General features: G+C 48.1%; 1 protein-coding gene across 1 annotated transcript in view; it reads right to left on the bottom strand.

Annotated features, from left to right (window-relative positions):
• The window catches only part of LRP1 (LDL receptor related protein 1), a 1,472,234-nt gene that overhangs the window by 914,431 nt on the left and 539,610 nt on the right, over positions 1-18,193 (bottom strand). The window contains 3 exon segments of the mRNA XM_078688974.1: positions 1,249-1,302; positions 1,305-1,397; positions 2,407-2,501. Coding sequence (XP_078545100.1) covers positions 1,249-1,302; positions 1,305-1,397; positions 2,407-2,501 — 242 coding nt within the window.

The following is an 18,193-nucleotide window of genomic DNA, read 5'->3' as shown; positions in this document are numbered from 1 at the left end:
AGAAGGAAATTTGTTATGAATGGGAGAAAATATTTCCAAGCCAGATAAACAGCTCTCAATTCTAGAAGGCTAATATGGTAGGTATTTTCTTTGTACACCAGTATTCCTTTGGTTTGTAAGTGTCCCATGGGAGCTCCACATCTCTGGAGAGATACATCTGTGACTAGATTTTGAATTGGAAGATCCTGATCCTAATGGAACGATAACTCATTCTGTACATTCTTTGGTTGTTTCCACAATGAAAGACTGGAAAGCAGATTGTGAAGGATTCAGTTATTTTCCTGATGGTCCAACACCTGATTCAACTGCTCCTCTAGGCACAGTTGTAAAGTACTCGTTAAGTCTTGAATGTGAAACCACCAGAAAAAGGCAAGAGGCCATTGACCTCAGTAGGGATTAAATCTGTTGTGCCGTTGGGTAAAGAGCGTGCAAGAGATTGTACCACTTAGGATGGATTAATGCTAACCTCTCCTACAAAGGACACACTATTACACACTCTGTATCCAATATAGCTCCTAGGTGTTGGATAACTTACACCGGTTAAGTGGTAGATTTCCTGAGGTTTACTCGAAGACCCAACTTGGTTAATGTTTTGAGGCATATTTGAAAATGGTTCAATGTGTTCTCTGATGACATGCCTTTTATAAGTCAGTCGTCTAGGTAATGATCAACAGATTTTTTGTTTTCTTAGATGAACTTAGATAACAGCCATATACTTTGCAAATGTTAGAGGAGCTGATTTTAGTCCAAAAGGGTAGGACTTTATATTGGAAATGCTTGGAGCTACTCCAAAAAAATGAATTGAAGACACCTTCTCTGTTTTGCTGTAGCATGTACAGTGTACAAGATAAACGCTCATTTGTTAAACCTAAATAAACTTCGATCAAAGCACAGACTAAGGTCAATACAAATGAAAAAAAAGTTACTTTGTGAGCCAACTGACATTTAAAAACTGCCATTTCCTAGGATCCTCCCACAAGACAAAATGTAACAGGTTGCAAGTACTGTTATGATGCAAACTCCACATACCTGTCTGAAGGAATGAGAGTGAAAATCAAAATGCTAAAGAATTTTAAAAGGAACAGGTAGGTCAGAAATAGGGCGAGCAATAAAAAATGTCAGGTCACAAGACTACTGCAGGTTGTGACAATGCCCCTAAACGTGCTACGTCACATCTGATCTTAAGTGCAGATTCAATATGAACTCTTTACAACATTGCTGGACATAACTGGGTACAAGGCACCTTACCCATGATTGCCAAGGCGGTTGCTTTAGTCAGGTAGCTCTTCATGGAGTCAATCACTCCAACTCACTCCCATCCAAGTTGCATCGGTTGATGGTCCCATTGCCTGAACTAATCCAGTAGAGCTTCAGGTCTATGAAGTCAATGGCAAGGCCTGAAAGAGAGAGATCATTTATTTACCAAAGCACAACTCACTAACTGAACAGTGTCTGGCCATGTCAGTGATTCATTGCAAGAAATCAAAACCCAGAGGTTTTCAGAAAGGCCAACTTTTTTTTCTCATAAAACAGTCACGGACAGAAAAAGTTCTAGAGCCTGAACACAAAGACAAATACGTTTCAAGTTATTTGAGACCGGCCTGAGCAGAAATAACAAAGCAAAGTGAGCAGTTGGGCAAGTGTCACAAGATCCTATGGGTCAAACACAGGTAAACATCCAAATAGAAACATTTGAGGGGCAAAGTAAATGCCTCAAAACCCATTCTTCCCACTACAGTTAACCAATGCAAGACCTGTTCAAGTGGGGCATTTTACCCCAAGTGCCTAATCCAACAAAAACGAGCCCTTCTGAGGCATGTTGGACACGTTGAAGCTGGGCCAGGGTACACACACCGAATGGCATTTCTGCAGTCAAACTTGGAATTTAATAAGGCCACAGACACTGTCATGCAAAAAAAAGGAAGTGAAAGCATTCACATCAAGGGCACCTGCGTGTTAGGCTAAAGAGGTCATGGCCATGAGATTTTGCTGCCCAGTTTTCCAGGAACAGCTAATGCCAGGGTAATCTCTGTGATCCTCAGGGTTCCATAAGAGTTTCCTGTCGACCACCCATGCACATCTCATGCCTGTCTTTTCCTATCACCTCAATGACCATCTGGAAAAGATCCATAGCACTGCTGGGATTCAGGCTAGCCCACCAACTGACAATGTGTCTGCACAAGTCAAAACACACAAAAGAAGGTTAAAAAGACAGACAATGGATTCTCTCCAAAACAAAAATTGTAAACATGCAAAAGAAAGGCATTTAGCAAGGATTGATACAACATTCTCCTCCCGCTAAATATGAGCATATGGTCCAGATTGACAGAATGCAGTGGTCCAGCCTAAGCTGTGGCTTGCCTATCTGCCACCTTCTCTGAACTAGCGGCTTCTTTATAAACATACCAACAGGTCCTTTCTGGCCAGTGAACAGGACACTCTGATTCGTGCCGTCCATGTTCGCGATGCTGATGTTGTCCCCATCTGTCCAGTAAAGCTTCCTGTGAATGATAAAATTAAATGTGTTAGTTTCATGAATTAAGGTGCAAACCTCGTTCAGGTCCAAGTTCGCAACAAAAACAAATGCCTATGCATTGAAGCATTCCATTCTGTTTTTAACTGGAGTTAAAGATAGATCTATGCCACAGTGATGTGGGAAATTTCAACCAAAATAAATCTACATACAATCCTAAATAAGGTTTACTATCCCTTACAGAGAGCATTTCAGGTTTCCACCTTTATGAAGTATGCCCTTGGGCAACTTGAGTCACAGGGGCCATACATCATTAATAATTCTGGAAATCTAAAGCTTATTTCTATCACTTTAAGACAGAAAGGGCTTTTCAAAACAGCCAAGCCTCGACAACTGTTCACCATTAGAAGTGTTAAATTAGATATGTATTTTCAGCAGTGGGCCCCTGAAAATAGTTTGCAAATATTTAGAACTAATAGTCGCAGAGTCTTCACTGCAACTGCATTCTCTAGTAGTACCTTATAAATATTTTACAAAAGTCACCCTGAAGGGGGCGTGGCTAGCAGCCAAGCATGGCGGCAGCATAGCGTAAGAGCTCCTGAAGGCACTGTGGCCTAACCTCAATCCGACACATTAATCCGGCGCATAGCCCACCTGAAGCGGCAGCGGCTGGGACCGGGTCCGAAGCGGTACCACCCGATCCGCGTTTGAAGAAACAAAGGAGTCTGAAAACTGCCCCGACACCCTCTGGCGCACTTGGGCCTGCACCCGGGAGAGGAGCACCGGGCTAGAGTGATCCTCCGGCCCCGGCGGAAGTAAGCCCGGGCCGGCATACTGGTGGACGCGCTTCCCGGCACCCGACTCACACCTCGAACCCACCCACGGAAGAGACCGGCAAGACGACCAAACCTCCTGCGACGCTGCCCGGGGGTGCGGCAGCCAGTTACGCCTGTCGGCATCTGGCCCTAACAGCCGGAAGGAGAGGGACCCCTCGGAGGCGGACGGGACACGAAACCGCAGACGGCACAGGGCGGGACCCCAGAGAGACCGTGCTCAGCTCACAACGGTGGCAGAGGACAATGAGCGGCCGCAACGCACTATGAAGGTACCACTTGCCCCCTGAGACTGTCTGGATCCACACAACAGAGTCCGGCCGGCGGCGGTGGGGGCGAGTACCCCCAGGGGACTGACAAGCGCACCGCCGAGCTACAGGCCATTTCGAAGGGGGGAGCGGCACTGGTCCACGCGACGGAGTCCGGCCGGTGGCGGTGGAGACAGGTACCCCCGGGGGCCTGGCGGGAGCACCGCCGACTCACAGGCATAATCGGAGGGGAGGGCAGCGCCTATCCTGCGCTATTAAGAACACCAGTCCTGGTACAGTGAGGTGCCAGAGGTCGAGACGCTGTGAGGCAGCCACCCTGCTGAAGCCCTGAACGATCAGATAACACACGTCCAAGGCGTGGCCCACCGGCAATACGACAAGTACACAGCGGGGCGTCCCACTAGCGGGTGCAACATCCAGCCTGATCCGATCCGGTAACCTCACGTGGGACTCATGGGGCATTTCCTCCTTGAGGCGCTATAAGTCAGACTGGACATTGCGCATTGCAGAAGTAGGGAGCTTACATTGCACATACTGGAGCGGAGTGCCGGCTACCACTGGGAGAACCCTATCGCCAGTACGTAGTGAAACTGCGAAGGGACAGACTGAGAGGCGGCAAGTGGCAGAGAAGAAGGTCCCCCACGGTTTCTAGGTGGCACGGCTATACTCCGACCCACTGTTCCCTGACCCGGACGCAGTTCATTGCATCATTTCGCCGCGCCACAGAGAGGGGCGAACCCGATCCCTACAGGCCACTAAGCAGGGCGGGCAAGTCTAATAGGAGTGGATCCACGCAGGCCAAGCTGGACAAGTTCGCCTACAGCCAACATGCACAATCTCAATCCAGTGGGCGAAACTCCACCGGGACATCCCAAGAAACAGACGGGACCAAGAAGGTAACGTTAGAAGACATCATGAGAACCCTCTCGGACGTCAAAACTACAGTTGGATCCATCTCCTCTGAAGTCACACTACTACGAGCGGATTTTCAAAAGATGACTGAAAGAGTATCCCAGGTAGAGGTGGTCACGAAGTCTCTGGTGGAGGACACGTCGGAACTACAAACGGCCATGGAGCGTATGGAGAAGATCACCAGGCTTCTGCAAGACAAGCTGGACGACCAAGAGGGGCGTTCACGAAGAAATAATGTACGCATCCTTGGGCTTCCCGAGACGGAGGGTAAGGGAGCTATGGACCTTTACATTGAAGACCTCATAAAAACCAAATTGCAACCAAAAGGGCTGTCCCACTTCTTCTCCGTGGAAAGAACGCACAGAGTTCCGGGCGGAGTACCCAAATCAGGAGCCGCTCCACAGCCTGTACTGGCTAGACTCTTTAATTTCAGAGACAGGGACACCATACTGCAAGCGGCGAGAGTCTCCCCCCCTGTCAAGATTCACAACGCAACTCTGGCCTTTTTCCCAGACTACACAGCGGAAGTAGCCAGACGCCGCAAGTCATTCACAGAGGTTAAACAAGCACTTACAGTGCAATAGGTCTCGCATTTCCGAGAGTGATCTATTGGCATTGTAAATGATACTGCCTTTTATTTATGCGTTTATAAAACCTGCACGCATATATTAAAGGCATCGTCATTTACAATTCTATTAGATCAAACTCTAGCAAATGCGAGACCTATTGCACTGCAAGTGCTTGTTTTAGGTGGCATTGGTTTTCGCGCTCAGGTTTGAAGTTGCAATGCTCGCTACCAGCACAGGTCTAAAAAGCCAGCCGTGTTTTGTTGGGTCCATACCCAAGACAGACTGTCCATGAATAAATGGACTGCCTAAAAAAGTAATCATGAGGCCATTAACATCTTGTAAATCTATAATTTGTTCACGGGCATGCATAACGTCTGGTTATTATAAGGAAAAATCAACGTGCCTTTGAGCTCCAAAAACAAAAAGAGGAAGAACGACACTCTCTGCAGTGACCACCGTGGCTGCCTCCGTAAGTCTCCAAACCAAACAAACGAAAAACCACATAAACTCTATTGAAGCATTCTCCTCCTACACGCAGATAAGCTATATCCACTGCTCAAACACTGAGAAAACAAGTCCCCGCCGGGCCGCCGCGCTGCCTGCGACGACCCGGAAGCGGTTGGGAAGCCGGCCAATCACAGCCCCATCGCGGCGAGAGACAGAGAGCTGCCCGAGGAGCCACGAAGGCTCCGCATTGAGTCCCGGTCCCGAGATGGGGGACCGGGTGAAGAGCGGCCGGGCGCATGGGGAAGGCGGGGCTCTCATGTGGTGAGAGCCCCGCAAAGCGCTACCGCCGCCCGAGATGCAGATCCGCCGCCGAGCACCGCCAGAACAGGTGAGTGTGTTGAGTGAGAGGAGGGGTGAGTGGGGGTGGGGTGTATGAGCGTGTGTCTGTTTGAGTGTGTTTGTGCGTGCGTCTGTCTGTCTGTCTGTGTGCGCTGTGTGTCTGATTAAGGGGGGGTGCGTGTGTGTATATGCAGTGTGTATGGCTTTCTTTGTGCGCATGCGTGAGTGACGACGTGCGCGCTCACGAGGTACAATCTCGGAAAGAGAAAGCGCGTGCAACATTGCTGTCCTCATTCCCCCAGAAGTAACAACATAAGTCGTCTCACCCTAGACAGCAAAGCTTCGTTTTGCTTTCGTCTAGGCGAAACCTAAAAAGCACTGCGAGACAGGGAACTACCATATTCCATGTTGTTTCCTGCCAAGCTAAGGGTTGTTGCCGATGGAAAGACTTGGTTTTTCGACAGTCCGGCGGTGGCTCGAGACTGGCTTGATGGTTGGCGCCAGGGGGGGGCAACAACATCGTCCACACAGAGATCGACCCAATCAGCTTAACGGCAAGCAACTGAACAGACAGGTCGACCACCCGACGCATCAGGACGGCCCGGATGGAACTGAGCTTAACGCAACACAAGATCTCTTCGATTCGGGGCAACCAGCCCCGGTCTGATGTCTAATTATAGCGGAGGAGGACAGGGTGCGACACGATGGACCTGGGTCCCGATGCGGCTGAGTAAGGTGGGCACAGTTAGTGCCTGTAAGGAACTCACCAACCCCACGAGCAAGTAAGATAGTTGGGGAAGGACTAAAGCACTCTGCGAAGTTGGGGTCACGGGCGGGGGTTTGTCCGTGGAGCAGGGGAGCAGGGAGGGGGGAAGGGGATACAGTTATGTTGTTCACGTTTCTGTTTTTTGCCATCACTCAAACCACACGACACACTATCTCTCGAAATGGGGCCGCACGCCTGCGTACCATCATAACACATCAAGTCTGCATTAACCCAAGCGTCACAATACAGAGTACACTATCCCAACGATTTAATGACCCAACCACTGCATGCAACGCCCGCAAGGACTGACTCTAGAAAGGTGAAGGTGCCCCCACTGCGCCTCTTAACTTGGAACGTCAGAGGCCTAGGGGATAAAATAAAGAGGGGGTTGGTGTTGCAAGCCATTAAGCGACAGAGCCCGGATTTAGTCCTACTCCAAGAAACACATCTGGCGGGGAAAACATGTAAGGCGCTTGATCGGCGCGGCTATGAGATGGCGATGCATGCGGAATTTACCACCGGTTCCAGGGGGACAGGGATCCTAATGAAAAAAACGTCGCCCTTTATCATCACGCACCGTGTGGCGGACGACCAGGGTCGTTTCGCAGCTATACATGGCCAATGGGAGGGGAGACCGCTAAATGTAGTCTCTGTCTATATGCCCCCGACACTCCACTCCATAGCTCTGCCTGCCCTAGGTAAATTCCTCCTGGACCTACCTGAGGGGGACACAATCATAGGGGGGGACCTGAATGCCATAATGGACCCGGCGATGGATGCCTTACCCACCAGAGACAGATCAAGAAGGAACGCATCAGTGCCTGACTTTCTAGAAGCCCTGGGCATCACGGATGTGTGGCGGCATCTGCACCCCACGACGACACAATACACTTATTACTCAGCAGTACACAATAGCCTATCTCGCATAGACTACTTCTTATTCCTGGGGGTTGGGCTGGGGGCCGTGGACAAAATAGACATCCTGCCCAGGGGTATATCTGACCACTCACCACTCACTTTGTCTCTCACCACCGGGGAAAAGACGTGCGCTAGAATCTACCCAATATATCCAAATTACTTAAAAATCCCTAAAATCCGGAAGAAACTAAAACTAGCGACAACACATTACTTCACAGAAAACACGGGCACGGTAACATCACCGTCAGTCTTATGGGAAGCATACAAAGCGGTCCTCAGGGGCGCAGCGATAGCATTAATCACAGGGCACAAACGAGACTCCCGGCGAGAACTCACGGAGTTGGAACTGACGCTCAACGACGCAAACACCGCTCATATGGCAAATCCCACCCCATACACAGGGCACACATTGCAACTAAGGCAGCAGCAACACCAGACCCACCTCAAAACGACGGTTCAGGGATACATCACCAACACTGCACACAGAATTTACGATGTGGGGGACAAAGCGGGAAGAATGCTGGCATGGTTAGATAGGAGAAAGGGGGGTGCAAGGGGTATCCAGAAGCTCCATACTACTGACGGCCAAATACTGACACACCCAGAAGAAATTGTGCACACTTTGGCGAATCACTTTCGAGAAATATACACCCCGGAATGTACCGTCACCGCTCAAATGGCATCGGCATCGTTAACTGCAATCGACATCCCCAATATACCTCATGAGGTTAGGCAGGACCTAGAGAAAGGCCCGACAGAGGAGGAAGTACAGTTGTCGATCCAGGCATTGCAGTCAGGCAAAGCACTGGGCCCTAATGGACTACCCGTGGAGTGGTACAAAGCAATGGCCTCGGAGCTTAGTAGACCCCTGTTAGCGATGTATAAGGAGAGCATGGACAGGGCAGAATTACCACTTGACCAACGCACGGCCACGATCATAGCTATACCAAAGCCGGGAAAACCGCCGACTGAATGTGCTTCTTATCGCCCAATCTCCCTGCTTCATGTAGAGGCCAAGGTCTTGGCCAAGCTTCTGGCTAACCGTTTGCTGCCACACCTGCAGGCCCTGATCCACCCTGACCAGTCAGGCTTTATGCCTAATAGAAGTACAGCGTTGAACCTACGGAGGGTCCATGGGGTAATGGCTCGTGCGCACCTCCTCTCGGAGAAAGCAGTAATTATCTCTCTCGACGCCAAAATGGCTTTTGACCTAGTAGAATGGGAATATCTCTTTGAAGTTCTCGGACGTATGGGCTTTGGGCCGAAATACATAGCCTGGATACGACTCCTATACACGAAACCGGTGGTGCAGGTGATAGCCAATGGCCACATCTCGCTAACATTCCCACTGGGCAGAGGGACCAGACAGGGATGCCCCTTGTCACCCTTACTATTTGCGTTAGTACTCGAACCCTTGGCTATCCTGCTTCGGACGACACCCCTGTTCAGAGGCATTAAATGGGAGGAAGGATGGGAAGACAAGGTGTCACTATATGCAGACGACATGCTCGTCTATATGGTCGACCCTGATGTCGGGATCCCGGCCCTGCTGGATCTTTGCAACACACACGGGAAATCCTCGGGCTATACCTTGAACTGGTCAAAATCAGTGATATACACACTGAAGGGTCCAGCACCGAACCTGCAGGTAGAATGCCCTTTGGCGACATCGTTGTCCTCCTTTAAATACCTAGGCATTGTCGTCATGCCAGATGCGCCAGCCTTCTTTATTAACAACTTGAAACCCCCTATGGAACGCCTGCGTGCAGACGTTAAACACTGGGCCGCTCTGCCCCTGACCCTCCTAGGAAGGGCAGCCTTATATAAAATAATGGCATTGCCCAGGTTTTTCTATGTATTAGAAAACACCCCGTATCTTGTCCCACCGCGATACTTTAAGCAAATTGCGAAGTTAGTCTCCAACCTGCTCTGGAACGCTGGCCCGGCACGTATAGCCTACGACAAACTGGTAAAAAGTTGGTATGAGGGGGGGATTGCACTACCCAACATACAGCTATATTACTGGGCAGCTCAACTTAAAATAATCAACCAATGGCTCCACGCCCCAAGAGACGACCCAGCATATTGAGCAGACTGGTCACAACTGGGGACCGATTGTATGCTCTCGGTGCTATATAATAAGCCGCAGCTTGATCGCCTGACTGGCCCGACACGTCACACAGCGACACTGTGGCACATAGCACAGGCACGACTGGGCTGGAAAGGGAGAATCACTAAAATGACACCATTGTGGGATACAAAGGCACTGGGGTCCCTGAGAATATGCAAAGGATTTGCGCAATGGGATCTTATAGGCATTTCCACAGTAGGGGACATGTGGGACAAAGACACAGTAATAACGTTTCCACAGCTACAACAACAATATAGCCTTAGATCCACGGAGACATATAGATATGTTCAAATCAGACATGCACTGCTAAGGGCGATTCCAGCGGGCACGGACTTACCGGAATCCTCGCCACTAGAAGATAGATTACTAACAGATTTTATGCAACACAAAGCGACCTCTCTTACCTATAAAAAGCTAACTAACAACCTGGAGGACCCCACGCTGAAACTGAAAGAAAAATGGGAAAGGGAAGTAGGTGAAATGGATGAATCAGAATGGAACGAGGCATTGGCCTCCCCAAGAGAGGTGGGAATTTCGACAAAATTCCGACTGGTGCAGCTAAAAATCTTACACCGCATTTATTATACCAGAACATTGCTTCATAAAATACATAGAGCACCACACCCCTTTTGCCTACGGGGCTGCGGGGAGGAGGGAACACTGTTCCACACACTATGGGATTGCACACGTATACAAGAATTCTGGAAACAAGTAATGCGTACTATCTCCCAAACAATTAAAATCACTGTTTTGCCTGAACCGCGCAAATGCCTCCTAAATATCTGGGATCCCAATGACTTGGACAGATATGGACTAATATGGGCTACACTGGCCATGACAGTGGCTAAGCGAGACATCGCGCAGAAGTGGGGGGCTCCGGAACTACCCACGGTGAACAGATGGGCTAAAGATATGGATGCGCTAATGGTAACGGAGAGGGCGGTTTATGTCCTTAGAGCTTCCCCCCGGAAATGGAACAAGGTTTGGGCAGCATGGAATGTCTATAGAGGGGAGATATGTGATCCTCTGCCAGAGGGAGATGATATGGACTCCGGAGGGGAGGATGAGTAATGAAAGGACAAAGAGATGATCGCCTATGAGGGCCGAATGTAATGGTGGCCTAGAACGTGAAGACTGAGTGGTGATGGGAGGGGCTGCGGACTTACTTTTGGACAGTAATAGGTGGTATCGCAAGAGATATGATGGCTTAAGTTTGAGGGGGGAGGGGTTGTTTTAATAGATCCATTAAGATGGGGGGTCATGTTAAGCAGTGTAACCAAGACAATAATTGGCGACATCCAAAGAAGTTGATTTAAGCAACCACGAGTGATCGCACTCACCGTAGGGGGGGTGAATAAAAGCACTGCTTGAAATTTTATGTTACATGATACATGATGCAGGATTGTTACCTTGACAAAAGGGAAGTTATGATTGAATGTAACAATATAACTGCTTGATATGCCTTCATGTCAATAAAGATTTAAAAAAAAAAAAAAAAAAAGTCACCCTGAAACAAACTTTTCAGGATATTTAGCATTTCTATTGGTGATTAATATAGTTCTAAGAATTGTCACCCTGTTAGTGATTTCTCATCGGGAAAGTCTGAACAAAAAGTAAATTAAATTGATAAATGTGAATAAAGTTCAATGAAATTAATTCAATAAAAATGTCATTCTTCAAAATTAAAATGGTTAGAAATACATCTAAAAGGGAAACTTAAAAGGAAGCAATAAGTCTTTAAAACAACTAATGGTAACACAGATTGTAGAAAAGGGGCCCTTTACTAATGTAAATGTAAATGTGTTGTATTTGTATAGCGCGAACAGTAACCCGGAGGCATCCCGGCGCTTGTACTCCTACCACAAGGGAACCCCTCCTGGCTTTTCCTTGTGAGGTGTCCACTCCTGGGCATCCCATGGTGAAACCAGGCATCCCTTGTGCATCGGGGGCCGTTGTGGAGACTAAGCAAGCTATTGCCCAGAGTTGCAGCGTGGGGCCCATGCTTAGATTCGGCACTGAGGCGAGAATATCCGGTCAGAGGAATTTAAGCCCGACCCCGCCGAGGCGGGAATCGAACCCTGGTCCCTGGCCAGCGTTCTGCATCAAGGTCTGCCGCTCTAACCATTGAGCCACACTTCTCCACTAGGTGGTAATTCCCCCATTTTGCCTGATATTTGATGCAATTTGGACTAGAAGTGCACTGCGATCCTGCTAACCAGGTCCCCAGTCCCAGATCGCTTTCCTAAAACTGCACAATTGTTACCCCAATTGGCAAGACCTTTGGCACCCCTGTAAAACCCTAGTAAATGGTACCCCAGGTACCTTAGGCATGGGTACCAAAGAGGGTCCCTAAGGGCTGCAGCATGTATTGTGCCGCCCTATGGGACCCCTCACCAAACACCTACAGACTGCCACTGCAGGCTGCGTGTCTTGGTGCAGACAAAAGTTGAAACACGACATGGCACACAGTACTATTCCTGGACTGTATGCGTATTTGCAAATACCCAACACTCTTTTCTGATAAGACTAAGGCTGCTCAATCACATTACCCCCTAAAAGAGCACCTTGGGGTTTCCATGCAAAAGCCCCCGTCAACTCATAAGGTAATACCAGAACTCTTTACACAGTATACCTCTTTTTGGTATACTATATAAAGACCCAGCTGCCTGCACTGATCTCTTGAAGGAACAACCGCACTTAATTGCATCCACTCAGTACCAACCCATAACCACTTATCCACCACAAATAGCTATGACTTGGTAGATTGTTTCGATTTAGAAAGATCGCCGAGTGTGATTTTCCAAGATATTTATTGCATACATAAAAGGATAAACCACCAATATCACATCCCCCCGTCCCCTATTGAGGAAGACAATTAGCAATTTACACCTCTTCTCCATCCTCCTATCAGTGCTTATTGTTTTATAAACTTTAAAACATTATGTTTTCCAATTCTATCTTTTACCAAAAACATTTCCAATCGAATTTCAGAGAATATATATCAACATATTTGCGATACAAAAATTAGAGCAAACCAAAGAAACCCACAGGGATTACCAGGCTGCCTTTTAACCACTTTCCCATTGTTCATAAACCCACTAGTGAAAGCATTGTGGTAGCAAACATTCAATTACGTTGCTTGTACACTCCTCTTATGTGGTACACAAGATGCCTCTAACCAGCCAGTTAGTGGCAGCACTTCCTACACAAATGTAAACAGACAAAATCTGTGGGTGGCAGCATTCAGAAATTGAGAAATGGGCTCCACACATGGAACTAGGCCCCACAATTAGCCCTTCCTTTGCCAACCACCTTATGCAACACACTGTTTTTGAGTGTGGAAATGCAGTACAAGTGATAAACAGCTAAAACACTAAATGTTAACACGCTTACACTTTCAGAGGACAGTAAAGGCTGTGGGCTGCTTTGGAACAGGTAGAGACCACCAAGACCATACATTGGAGAAGCTAAGGTAAAACATGTAATCGTTGAATGTCAGGAAAGGAAAATGCTACCAGTATGCATCTGTTCTTGGCATGTAGAGATGCAGAGTTGTACACTATGCATAGATCGCCATCTGGTGGGCTCGGATGTCGGCATGTTTTTGTCTTCGAAGAAGTGTTGCAGTCATGAGACTGGTGACTCCTCCTTCGGTGGACAATGCGCATGGGCTTCGGCTCCATCGTTAGATTGTTTTTGGAACTTAGGGTTAGATGGAGTAGTAAGAAGTAGAAAGATGTCCATGAGTAATGTATCTAAATAAGATAATACTGGAACAGATAGAGGTATCGGGGAGATGGGTGGGCGTGTACAACTCCGCAGCTCTACATGACAATAACAGATGCATACTGGTAAGTAGCATTTTCCGTTCAAGGCATATGAGCTGCGGATTGTACACTATGCATAGACTATACAGCAGTATCCTCCTTAGCGGTGGCTACCTACATCTGTTGCAGTAGTTTGAAATAGTGTTTTTAATACAGTCAGGCCCACACTAGCTTCTTGCTTTGCCTGCACATCTCCACAATAGTGTTTTGTGGAGGGTAGTGGTGTGGCCCAAGTCGCTGCGTTACATATGTCATCTAGGGGAATGTTACCTAAGAATGCCATAGAGGCCCCTAGTTTACGGGTAGAATGAGCTCTAGGGGGGGATGGTTAACGTTCATTTCGCTTTAAGGTAGCATATTTGTATGCATTTTACAATCCACCTTGCAATTCCTGTTTTGGATATTCGATTGCCCTTATGAGGTGGGGAGAAAGCCACGAAAAGTAGTTTGGTTTTACTAAAGGATTTTGTTCTTTCAATGTAGTAAAGTATTGCTCTTTTAACATCTAAGGTGTGTAGAGCTCTTTCTTCCACGGAGTCTGGTTGAGGAAAGAATACTGGTAGTTCAACAGACTAGTTTAGATGGAAGGCAGATACCACTTTGGGTGAACATTTTGGGTTTGTTCTAAGAACCACTTTGTTATGATGGATTTGTAAAAATGGTTCTTGTATGGTTAATGCCTGGAGTTCACTCACTCTTCTGAGAGATGTGATAGCGACTAAAAATGCTACTTTCAAGTAAGGAACTGTAGTTTACATTTGTGTAGAGGTTCAAAAGGAAGACCCATTTGTCTTCTAAGGACTACATTGAGATTCCACACTGGAAAGGGTGGAGCTCTTGGTGGTATTATTCTTTTAAGTCCTTCCATAAAAGCTTTGATAGCGGGAATTCTAAACAAAGACAAATGTTGTTTGTTTTGTAGGTAGGCTGCTGTGGCAACTAGATGTAACCTTATAGATGTATACGCTAGGTTACATTGTTGTAGATGCAAGAGGTAACAGATGATGTTTTGAATGGAAGCATCTAGTGGGTTGATTTTATTGTGTGGGCAATAAATGCTGAACGTCTTCCATTTTGCCACATAGCATGCCCTTGTGGTAGGGCGTCTAGCTTCTTTGATAATGTTCATACAGTCTGGCAGGAGATAAAGGTAGCCGAACTCTAAGATTGCAGGAGCCAGATCGCAAGATTGAGCTAATTGGGATCTGGATGTCTTTTCTCTCCATGGTTTGGAGTGAGAAGCTTGGGTGAGAGGTGAAGCTTTTGATGTGGTACTACTGATAGTTCCAACAGAGTTGTGAACAACGGTTGTCTTGCCCATGTTGGAGCAACTAGGATCATTTGTGAGGGAATGTTGTTGGAGTTTCCTCACTAGTAATGGAATGAGTGGGAGAGGCGGAAAAGCGTAAGCAAATCTGCCTGACCAATTCCTCCATATCGTATTGCCTTTGGACAATGGGTGTGGATACCTGGATGCGAAGCTTGGGCGTTTTGGTGTGTGGCAAACAGATCTATCTCTGGATGGACCAACATGTGAAAGAATGGAAGAAGAAATTGAGGATGAAGTACCCATTTGTGGATCTGTTGTGTTTGACAGCTGAGCAGATCCTGATTGTGTACTCCTGGTAGGTGTTCCAGGAGGTATATCTTCCGCGGAATGTCCCATCTCCAGATGCTCTGTGCTAGGTGGGATAACTGTAGAGAGAGTGTCCCCCCCTTGCTTTTGTATGTAATACATTGCTGTCATGTCTGTACGGATTAGGACAGCTTTCCCTAGCAGTTGTGGTTGAAAAGACTCCAACACTAGAGAGATTGCTAACAATTCCAGGTAGTTGATGTGAAATTGTTTTTGTTGGGAGGTCCATAAACCTTGAACGGTATGGGTTTAAAGATGTGCTCCCCAGCCAGTGAGCGATGCAGCTTTTGTTAGCACTATCTGTGGGACTGGCTCGAGGAACAACCGCCCTTTGGAAAGTATTTTTGTGGTCCACCACTGCAGAGAGCGATGGGTGTGGTCGTCCACCAACACCATATCTGTTAGCTGACCTTGAGCTTGGTTGCACTGACGTGCTAGACACTCTTGTAATGGAAACATTTGCAGTCTTGCATGAGGAACGAGAAAAATGCAAGAGGCCATCATTCCTATTTGCTGCATGAACACTCTTGCTGGTAATGAGTGTTGTGGCTGAAATCTTTGAACTAGCATTAGTATAGCACTTATCCTGACTCAATTGGGATATGCTAGGGCTGTGGAAGTATCCACTGTAGCTCCTAGATATTGTTGTATTGTGGACGGTTGGAGATGGGATTTGCCTAGATTTATTGTGAAGCAACTGTATTGTTCGGAGTGTGTGTTGAACACAGCTGTTGTGGGAGTTTGCCTTTATGAGCCAATCGTCCAGATAAGGGAAGACATTAATTTGTTGTCTTCTCAGATGGGCTGCAACCACTGCGAGGCACTTGGTGAACACTCTGGGTGCTGTAGTGACTCCGAATGGGAGAACTTTGAACTGGTAGCATTGACCATCTACCACAAACCTGAGATATTTCCTGTGAGCAGGATGTATGTGAAAGTAGGCGTCCTTTAGATCTAGCGTGGAGAGAAAGTCACCTTGCTGTAGTAGTGGAAGCACTTGTTGTAAAGTGACTGTGAGAAGTTGGCCTGATATATAATGTTCACTATTCTAGTGAACACTTTGTATCAGTCCAAACAACCCTTATTGATGTTTGGTTGTAAGTCAACCTGATAGACCAGCTATCCTAGTAGCATGGACACGTGCAGTCTTTAGGCTAAACTCTAGAGGGCGTGTTAAGCCAGCTGTTTTACCATCGCATTTACCCCTTGAACACCAAGTGAAAGGACACCACACAAGTTGTTATGAAAAATAAAGTATATTTATTTATAACAAGACTACCCTGGCTCTTTATGAGACAGGGAGCTAAGCACACAACAAAACTCTTAAAGAAATACTTAAAGTCGCACAATTTACACAAATGCCCGAGGGGCACGAAAAACCATATACTACAAAAGTGGAATGCGAATTACTAGCAGGTAAGTAACTATTCTCATAGGCTTTAGGATCGCTAGGACTGGACTACTGAACGTTTAGATTACGAGCAGGAGGCCTAGGGACGTCGTGTGCAGAGTGGGAACTCTCACGCGTAAGGCGGGAAAAAGTCTATGGAGGCTAGTAAAAGCAAAGTTAGTGTTCTCGGGCGAACCCGACTAGGTAGAGCTGAAACGACAAAGGATCCTGACACTTAGATAGTTAAGCTATGCTGGAGCACCGAAGTGCTTAGGTTACCTAGCCCAGGGGCTGCGGCTACATAGGTCTGAAAAGACGTCGGGAATCCTCGTTGCAGTCTATGGAGCCTGAAAGAAGAAGTTGCTGGCAGGCGACCAGTGAAGAAGTTTGTGGTGATCCAAGCCTGGATCGATGAAGAACGAGACCTGTAAGCAGAGGGGACCAAGTTCTGAATCACTAGCCAGTGATTAGGTGGGCACCAGAGTGGCACCGGACGAAGTCACCTCGACCAGGTGAGTGGGCGACGCTGGGCTCTGCAGTCTCTCGGACCAGGAGGCGTTGTCGGCGACCAGGATGGAGGTGCGAGCTGTCCCACGGTGGTATCTACTGTCGACGTCGCTGGACCCAGGATTGGGGCAACAAGTCTTGGCAAATGCAAGCCCACGCGGTGGACTCAAAATGGCGTCTGGAGTGGACCAGGAGGGTCCGGGGTGCTCCTCTGTTGGAGGGGAGCAAGGGCCAGTCTGGAGCAACCAGACCAGCGGTGTTGTCATCGTGGTTCGTCGTCAGAAGGGACACTAGCCAACGGGCAAGTGTCCTGGACAACGCGGTGAGCAGCAAAGAGCAGAAGGGCCCCACGCAGATCTCGTGGATGCTGGAAGGCTGGACTTCGGTGCTGGAGCTGCTCAGGGTTGGGGCTTCTCGGACCCCAAAGCACTCACGTGAGGGTCACTCGGTGGTCGTGCTGGGCAAGCGTCGTGCAGTCTTGAAGATGGCCGGTCCCTCGAGGTCTCGTCACACCCACAAATCTCAGCAGGGCTGATGATGCAGGTAGAGGTCAGAGGTGCCAGGGAAGCCGGTTCTCGTCGAGCTGGGCAGTCTTGATCCGGAGGAGAGACTTACAGCAGACCGTGATGCTTGGTTGGTGCCTGCGGGTGCAGGGTGACTACTCCTTAGTCACAAGGGAGAAATCTTAGGAAGAAGTCTTGAGTTCCTTTCGTAGAAAGTAGTTTCAGGATTCAAAGATGATCTGATTTGGAAGGGGGCCTGCTCCTACCTTTATCCTGGGAAAGGGGGCTGGCACGCGACTAAGTCCTGCCCTATGGGTGGGACTAGGAGGGGGGTGGTTACACCCCTCTCCTTTGGCGGGCTTTTCCCCAGCTCAGGGGCTGGAGTGCCCCTAGAACTGGTTCAAGCCGGCCTATGCACAGTGAGCACCGGGGTGCCACTTGCAGTCACCTTCCTCTAAAGCCCTGCCTACCTGGGATACACAAAATCCTGTCTGGGATGGTGCTGGCACCGCCCCTGACAGGAAACCCTTTGTCCAGGCCTCCGTTGCTGGAAGGACTCCCAGCAGCAGGAGGGCAGACTTGTGTCTCGGTGGCAGCATCCATTTTGTGGAGCTGAGGCTTGAGTTAACTTTAACCGGGGTTACAGCTACATACATGTCGTGTCCCTCTAGAG

Source organism: Lissotriton helveticus, chromosome 1_1 (assembly GCF_964261635.1).
Source record: "Lissotriton helveticus chromosome 1_1, aLisHel1.1, whole genome shotgun sequence".
Lineage (NCBI taxonomy): Eukaryota > Metazoa > Chordata > Amphibia > Caudata > Salamandridae > Lissotriton > Lissotriton helveticus.
This window is presented reverse-complemented; position numbering and strand designations above follow the sequence as displayed.